Source organism: Tigriopus californicus, chromosome 8 (genome assembly GCF_007210705.1).
Source record: "Tigriopus californicus strain San Diego chromosome 8, Tcal_SD_v2.1, whole genome shotgun sequence".
NCBI lineage: Eukaryota > Metazoa > Arthropoda > Copepoda > Harpacticoida > Harpacticidae > Tigriopus > Tigriopus californicus.
In genome coordinates this window covers 4,419,236-4,428,313 of record NC_081447.1, presented here as the reverse complement: position 1 = coordinate 4,428,313, position 9,078 = coordinate 4,419,236, and the positions used below count along the sequence as shown (strand labels likewise).

Here is a 9,078-nt window from a genome sequence, read left to right as displayed (position 1 = left end):
GATCAACAAATATCAAGGGTAGGTTGAGTGAAAGTGAGACTAGTCTGACATCTAGCGAAATCAATTGAAAGCTCTGATCGTTATATATATAACATTGTTCATCCAGTTTTTGTTTTTTTTTGAGAGGGGGGGGGGAGGGATGGATATCGTTCGACAACCAGTGCGAGGGAGCATTGCCATTTCAACACTACTCTATATGGACGTGACATTGAGTTACAGGCTCTTTTAGGTACACTCTGTCCGGCATGAGTGCATCAGTTTGAATAATGCTCGTTTTCATTTGCCTTTTAAACGTAGTTATCATCAAGACATTATTTCCAATGTCATCCATATTCGACGAGTCTTTCGAAGCAGAAAATAGCTCAAGTGCGACTGTTAGACCTAGAGATCATATAATTCTCATCTTATTGCAATAACTTATTCTGACAAGACAAACGAAAGCATTGTGTGCTTCATGGCGACGTGAAATTGTGCTTTTTAAGAAGATGCTGTTTGAGGTTCCCTCGGGTGGAACAAACTCGTTGGCAAATATGGCAAATAGTGGTTCCTTTGTGCATGTGTTCGTGATCCAACAAGCCGTTCCTCCGTTTGAATGTCTTGCCGCAGTAGCCGCACGCTAATATCCCCGGGCCTTTAGACGATGGGAAACTTGGGGTCATGCCATCATGGGCGGGGTTGGTCAAGTTGTTGCGCAGAGGTCGGGTGTGATTTTTTTTGTTATGGAGCGGGAATACTGTGATCGGTAACGGATCTGGAATCAAAATACGTATTAAGATTAATGTTCATGTATTAAAACTGAATAGAATGGTTGGATAGTCTTGTATTTTTGAGGACTTCAAGGGTGGATAAGCCATAATATTAATACTGTTAGGCTCAAGGCAGGTAATTAACATTGTTAAGAGGATCTGGAGAGAATTAGAAGATGGCTGTCACTTTTTGTCAGTTTTTTTTTTTTTTGAAAAGAATGTGTCCATTTCAATTCAAGCATTAATTTTAGGCGATACTAAATTCCAATAAACAATTAACTCTTCCATAAACCGTACCAATTCTACACGTAATTTCACATGATTTCACTTATCATATCTATATATTAGAGCTAAAAGAATTCTGACATAATAATTGTGACCAAATATCCTAACAAAAATGCATCCTTACTAAAGATTAATTTCGGCCCCTGAATTAAAACTACATCCACCTTTTTTTTTTTGACTGCGTCATTGACTACTTATTTGTTGGCATCCAAATTCATGACGTTTGGCGTGAATCAATGAAGAAGCCTTTAGATATCAAGTTTTCTTGCGTTTATTATGGTTTTAGGTTTGTTAGTTTTTCATTTGATTTGTTCTTTTCTACCCGCTACAGGGAATGTAATACCCAGTACTATTAAAATGAAAGCTTATAATTCGTCTATTTATTACCTTTCAATCTTTATATGATATTTGGTCTACCAACGAATTTGAGTTGGCAGACCGAGCTAATCCTTGAATGTAGGGTTGATCTGGAATGCTATCTAAAAATTTGTCCAAGTCTGACTTGAAAGATGCCACCGGATCAACAAGGCCTACGTATTCCCTACGAATATTAGAGGGAAGCACATTAAACAATGAAGGAGCCCGAGAAAGAAGTTCATTTCGATTCGTTTTTGTTTTTGAAGTACATACCTGTTAGGTCGGGTTCCAACTTGGGTTCATTAAAATCCATGACCACCTCTTCATGATTGACCTCGTGCGGTTCCATCTCCGGGATCTGACTTATGGGTCCTAAACTTCCCGCTCCATTCCCCCCCGGACCCAAAGCGGGCGGGCCTTTCTTGCCGGGTGCGTCCTGGTACTGGGCTAATCCCTTAATTTGTAGGTCAGTGGCCGTCTTCAAAAGAGATTGAACTTGTTCTTGCGGCACATTGACTTGTCCATTGTACATGAACTCTAAGATCGCTGCCAAATCCTTGGGTGAGGTCTCTCTGAGGATGATAATCGGGTGCGAACCCACATTGTCTTGGAACAGGTCTTTGAAGTAAGGGCTGGATGCGGCCAAGAGGACCCGGTGAGCGCCGTATTTGTGCCCGCCACAACTCAATGTCACGTCAATGAAGCTGGGTTCGTTTCTCAACGAATCTAAAGCGTTGAGTAGGGAATACTGGAAATCCGTCCATTTCAGCAAGTAATGAGGAGGATCAAAGGCCGTCATTGTCACACTTTGGACGCCCAACGGGATCTGCAGGTGGACTGGGTTAGTGCATTGCTTGGGACAAAGAGGGCCTAAGGAACAATGGGCCTTGTGTGGAGTTTTTGTGCTCCAAGTTAATTTTGGATACACATGACAGCAGTGTTACCAGATGATTGCCCGGAGAAGAGGGCAAAAGTTTTGAAAATGGCAATTTAAGCAAGATTATACATACCATTTGCCAGTAAATTTCATCTTGAAACGGGTAGGAACGCCTGCTTTATATTGTTGACTTTGAATTGGAGCGGACTTGTCGTGTTTCAGACAATAACCTCCACTCAATTTTTTCATTCATTAAAAAATTGCATTTCATCTTCATGCTTCATGTGTTTTTCATAAAAGACTAGTAAAGGACTAGTAAAATAAAAGTTTCGAGAGATCTCATTTAAAATCAAGTTATTTCATATGTCTGAATGACTTAATCGAATCAATTACAGTTTACTGATGAGCTTGTTAAAAGTGCACGAATTTTCATGGAAAAACGCAAAACCTGTCTCAAACTTTCCATGGCTATTTCAGATAGAAAGTGCAAAACTTTTGTTAAAAGCGATAAATATGGAGGCACTGCATGACACTGATAGAGACGATGAGCTTGGATGGAATGAATTGTATGGTTTAAAGCCGAATGATTGCAACTCAGTTTGATAGCATAGCATTTTCAGTGGGGGAAATGAGCCATGGTGGATGTGTCAATCTGGGAATGATTCTCTTTTAAAAGATTAAGGTCCGTTATGATCTGGAACGTCTTTGGTCACCTTGGTCGATTTGAACTCTATTTGTCGCTAGATGTCGTGGGCAAAATAAGTATACTTTGCTCATCTTCTTTCTTAGCAGTGCAGTCTACCGACATTGGAACTAATCTGGCGTACAGAAGACGTTTGTCATGTTTCCTGATACATATTAACGAGAACGTCTTTGTAAAGTGAGGAATGATGCATTACAGTTATGCCAATTTTTTACTTTGAACAAGGACACTAAAGCAAGGAAACGCCACTTTTTTGTAATCACCAAACCTTTCCCTCCACGTTAGCCCTAACTTTTGGCATAGCTATTGAACAAAATATGTCACTAATATCATTTTTGTAACCATTGATGGTATGTGCTTCAAACCAGGTGTATAAATTAACTTAAAGCGACTTCGAAAATGTCTGGAAGTACAAAAAACGAAAAGTGCAAATCATGGTTTCTTGATAAAGCAAGAGTTTGCTCTAAACACAATTTGGCAATATGTAGCTCAGAGCTACCTACATCTTGTTCTTCAAACTCAATTGAATGCTTCATAATCATGGAATGATATATGCTAAGAGATATGACACCTGTTTTATCAGACTATTTTAGATATTTTGGATGCTTTTGCTAAGAAACTAATTCATTGGTGCCCTCAGTTCAAATTGAAATCTAGTTTACTATACTTTGGTATTACTCTGTGCCCCTTAAATAATGCCTGCTTTTTATGTAAACTTCCTAATAAGTGGAAATTTAAACTTTTTCAAAAAGACAACTCATCCATTTTTCATCAATGCCGGATGTGTTTTGTTAAATGTTTGGATTAAGACAGAATTATCAATTGTCCATCACTGATATTCTAGTATGTTAACATTTACGCACATACTACTTTGATTGCCTATTCCTTACATTTCTTTTGCTTTGTCAGTGTAACTTCCTCATCAATTGATAAAATTATTCTTGTTGATATTTTATATCTATGCGGGTTTTTGAGTCAGTTTTGAGCAATATTTCACTGATTTGAAAAACAAATTGATTGTTTTTTTGATTAATTTGATGTTCGTGGGTATTCCTGACTTTTCAAGTACAGGAAGACCAATTGACAAAGTTAACTTTTCCGTCAACGATGCCCACCACTGACATCAAGGACATTCAATGTTCCAAGTCACTCAGAGCAAAACACATACGATTTAGGGACAGCACTAAAAATGTCACACATGTGAAATGAACCTTCTGCATATTGGTCCCCGAAGTGTTGACCGAAATCTAAGTTGTATTGTACGTTATGTACGGATCTGCCAAACCTCGGTCTGCCTGTGTGAAACGAGTCCCAAATTTATGACACTCTCATGGGACCTCCTACATTTCTCCACCGTTGTCTTGTCAACTAATCAGGTCTTGTGGCTGCTTGTTCCAGACCAAAACAGGAAGCCAAGCCAACCTTGAAACCTGGAATGGAGCAAGTTTATGATGTCCGCACACGCTGACACAAATTTTGTTTCGTTAAAGTACAACGAACAGGATCATTTCAAACTTCCGAGTTGTCTTTTTTTATTATTTTCCTGGCCTAGCTCGGGTTTGTTTTCCTCGGAACTCATTTTAGGAACCCAGCGTGCGTGAAATATTGTTGACTTAAGGGCGGTGAAATGATAAATGGGCGGCGTAATCAAAACTTTCATCCTCAATGGGGAAAATTGACTTAGACGATACAAGGACGAGGAACCACACCACGACACGTGAAGTCCGGGAAGGGGGAGCTTTTGGATGAAGGGATTTTCCATTAGTTTCAAATAATGAATGCCAACGGGCTTGCCTTTCAACCTGCTTCACAGAATCATCCGTAGTACGATGAGTAAGGATTATCATGTCTCAGATCAAATCATAAAACTGATCAAATTGTTGAGGTACGGAGGTCCATCCCAAAGACAATGGGAAAAAGTAAGAAACCATCATATTATGATAGGCTGATTGAGGTCTGCAAGTGCACAGAATACTTACATACTTGTCGAGGAATATGGCATAAGTCCCATCAATGTTGCCTCAACTATACTGAACAATCAGATTACCCATAACGGAGTTGAGTCGCCTTGTCACACAATAAGACAACCAAGTACAGTAACCTTTACATTTATGTCTGACAATGATGGACCGAAATTCTATAAGCCACAAATCTCCAAGAGCTAAGCTAGGTTTGGCCCATTTTCCTGACATCTCTGAGGCCCATGGAAATCACCTTGGGGCCCAGATGTGGGGCCGTATTCCATTGGAATTGAAAACGGATAAAAGAGTCATTTTCTCGTCAGAAATTGTTCATTTATTTAAATAAACCGTTATGAGTTGAGATTCTGAAAAATATAGGTTTTAAAGGGGAAAAAGTTAAATAATATCCTATTTAAGACTAGCAAAATGTCTAATGAAAATTGAAAAATATAAAACGAAACGATGAAAATGTTTTAATTCTAGTTTGGATTGAACGATATTATAATATCTCATATCTCTTCTGAAACAAATCGGCCGTATGTTGTACTCATTCAGATTAATCAGGTGTAAAGGATTAAATAAATATGGTGCTTTTGGCAGGGCTGAATTTCCAAGGCCAAAGGATGTAAAAAATGCTGATCCTCCAAAAATCAAAATGCATTAAATGTTTATCGTTTACCTCAAACTTCAATATCAATGTTTTCATTTCAAAATGTTAATTTTCAAGATATTTTGTAACCAAAGTATTTAAATTTAAGGAAATTTGGATACAAAATTGCCAAATTGCCAAATATTAAAAGTAGATAATTTATATTTTTTAACAATTATTAGAGTCTCTCACTATGATTAACTTCAGTTTGCGCAACTACCGACCTGTGTCAATTGCTTTGTAAATATAATTCATCCGATTTTAGTACTATATTTACATGATTATGAAAACTAAAAGCCAAAAAGCTTCTTTTTTGGTGGCTATTCCACGGATCGATATGTAAAACTAAATATGCACTCTCCAACTTGACATTAAACTAACTTGACTTCAAACAAGCGAACTCATGAAATGATATGTATTGATTTTTGATATGCTAAATGCAATTCTGAAATGAGAAAAAGTTCATCAAAATTAAGCCAAAAATATAGTGAACTGTGCTAGACACCTTTCAGATAGAGATTCAAGCTTGGCGAACATGGCTGGGAAGAGACCTAGGTAAGGAAAGGGGTAAATAAACTACTGGCTTCTCTCCATGATTTATGGTATTGAGGATTGCATCGATGATTCTGTTCGATGAAATGCTGCCCATGGATAGTGCTTTTGAGTTTTTTCGTATTTTTTGTGTTTAAAATAAAAACTACACAAAACAAACCGTCAAAACCTATTGGCATCAGTTCCAGTTTAAAAAAATTGGTTCTCAATTCTAATTCCAGTTGGAAACACTATTCGCTGTACATCTTGAGAAATTTATTTCCAAATCAGATGACTTTGCTCATTCTCTACCTTTTGAAAACCGAGTGCATTTACACATATGTGGGTGGTTAAATGTGTTGTTTTCGATGGTACAAATGGACAAATATTTATCTTTAAAGTAGTTGTTATTAGAAACATTCGTTTGCAATATTCTTTGAGAGTAATTTGAAATAACAATGGATTATTCCTTTCTCTGTGATCAATTTTACGTCCTAAAATTTTTTGAACTAAGAATGTATCGTCAACAAGTCACCTCATGGGTCAGAATTTTGCGCCAAAATTTAAGGGTTTTTCTTCTCTTTTTTGCAGACTTCTTTACCGCTAGTGGGAATGGAATTTCGAGCAGTTCAAAATGAAAAAAAAGTATTAGACTACGTAAATTCTACAACTCTGAGAATACGAAACTACATTTATTTGTCATAATAAACTGACGTTTTTTCGTTGGTCGCTTCATGCCACTCAAAGAAATGTGTAAAGCAGGTTCTGTTGAAACCAAGTCGATCATATACTTGTGAACGAAAAAAATCGTAATTGAGGTATTGGCGCAAGCATTAAGAAACTCAAAACAATCATCGATTTTAAATGCAATCAATTTTAACCTACCGAAACTTGATAAGGTATTTGAGCCACAGGGTGAGCTACCCACTCTTACTAAGTTTCTTCCTGATTACAACAATAAACTTTTGAATTTAGATTTTATAAGTTCATCTTTGGTGATCCTTCTATGATATGCTCCATAATGCTGAGGGTATAGACCTAAACATGAACCACTGAGGTATGGACGGTGATGGTAAGGTTGAAAATTAGCAACTCCAATTCGAGTCAATGAATTAAATTCTTTTTCAAATAAGGCTGGCCCCAGATCCCTGCGATTGCGTATTTCAAATGTCAGCTCAATCAAACGACTGGGTCAAAAGTTATGCCCTCTCAAAGTGCAGTACATAACAGAGCACAGAATGAATGACTTAGCCCTCTTCTGGTAATCAATTACCACAAGAGGGCTATTCGTTCATTCATTGAAGAGCTTTGTAGTGCCTTTTGAGACGGCATAACTTTTGATCCATGCTGAAAATTGAAATGAGTAATTGTTGTAGCCTGGGATCATTCTCATTTGAAGAAGAACATAATGCGTTAACTTAATCGCGAAAAGCTAATTCCCAAACCAAGCGTCCCCGTCCATATTCCAGTTGTTCATGATCTAAACCATTTCTTATTTTCCTTTTCGCACCAATCTCTCGAGTGCAATTTTGTCCCGTACTTTGTTGTTTTTTTTTGGCGAGTAGTTGGTCTTTCTCGATCATTTCTTTATACTGTGATCAGTTTCTGTTTCCTGGACTTATCCTCGCACTTATTTTGTACACAGGGCCTATAAAGTGTTGGTGCGATACTTCAACTCAAGCTTGAGATTCAATACATCAAGAATACGATTTTCCAGCAAAATAACATGGAGCAGTGAATTTCCAGAAGCTCTTAGCCATCAATGCCTTTAAGGGTTTGCCATCCAGTGCACCAAGTCCGCCACTTTACGTCCATTTACTTTAGTTATTGCAGCCTTCAGGATGAAGCTCTGGCCATGATTTCCAGGTCTTGCAGGTTGAGGGCCCATTTATTAGAGGTTTGGCCAGTCACTGCTTCAAATTTACTTTGGATACTATGTCTTTGGCACCTTTCTACTCGACGACAGAACGGATGGTTTGATTTTGTTCCATTTCCATTTTCTCCTTACCTGATAAGTAGACGGTGGATTTGAAGGTTTTTCAAATGTGAAATATTTTTTTTCTCCATAAGTGGACGTTTTCAGCCTGAAACATTTAAGAACTTCTTTATTCAAGGGTCGCTTGACCTCGAAATCCTTTATCTGACAACTTTGTTCTCTTCCAAAAGAGCTTAAAGATATATGATGAAACTTATTATTTTCCAAAATTTGAAGATCAACACACCTAAGAAGATTTTTTTTACAGATGTTATTGGTGTTTTGAATTGAAGGTAGATTTTAGGGATATAGAGATGGCAGGAAAATTAGAGAGCAGCTCCCTATGCATAGATTTTCTACGAAAAAGTGACTGTGCAATTTACAAAATAACAATAGGTGCAAAGTGAATATTATATCTAAATGAACTAAAATGACACTTCCGTGTTGAATGCAGTGAAAATAGTAACGGCGGACGGTAAAACAAGGTTGGAATCTTAAGGATAGTTTTTAAGCATTTTCAATAGTCTTTATTTCTCACTTAAGTGTCAAATCAAGATCTGTCTAGTACTTTATAAATCTTCAGCATGCAATTCATTGCCATCAATTTAATATTTTAATGAGCAGTAACAGTATTTTAAACTAGTTAGCGTTATTTTATTGTTGAAAAAAACTTTGTGAAGCCACATCTATTACTTCAACAAACACGTTTTATGCAATTTTTGTCCTTCACTTATTGTAACCAAACTTTAAAAGGTATATTGTTCCACCCTAAAAGAGGGACCCTTTTTATCAGTTTTAGATAACATATATTTTTCCTTTTTTTCTTCATCTTTTGAACTCGATTCTGATCACATAAGACTGATATCTTGTGGCTCAAAACATCCCTTCCGAATCCGCCCTTTACTGAGAAGGTATTTCGAAGGAAACTACCGATCTTATTGAAAATCTTGAATTTCCTTTGAGTAACCGTATCAAAGTTCCTTTTCTCTGAGGT

The 9,078-nt window shown here is 37.2% G+C and overlaps 1 protein-coding gene across 1 annotated transcript; it reads right to left on the bottom strand.

Moving 5' to 3' along the window:
- Window positions 1–387: 387 nt before the first annotated feature.
- On the bottom strand, window positions 388–2,333 carry LOC131884873 (protein tramtrack, beta isoform-like). Its single transcript, XM_059232768.1, has 2 exons — window positions 1,662–2,333; window positions 388–751 (listed from the first exon to the last, which is right to left on the bottom strand). The coding sequence occupies exons 1-2, from the start codon at window positions 2,185–2,187 to the stop codon at window positions 453–455; spliced, it is 825 nt and encodes a 274-aa protein (XP_059088751.1). The 5' UTR covers window positions 2,188–2,333; the 3' UTR covers window positions 388–452.
- Window positions 2,334–9,078: the final 6,745 nt, after the last annotated feature.

What these genes read in the sequence shown, in the direction of transcription:
- LOC131884873 (XM_059232768.1), bottom strand. Translation starts at nt 2,187, where the DNA reads ATGACGGCCTTTGATCCTCCTCATTACTTGCTGAAATGGACGGATTTC. An exon ending in GTTGGAACCCGACCTAACAG is followed by an intron (nt 752 to 1,661) that starts GTATGTACTTCA and finishes TTTTGATTCCAG; the next exon opens with ATCCGTTACCGATCACAGTA.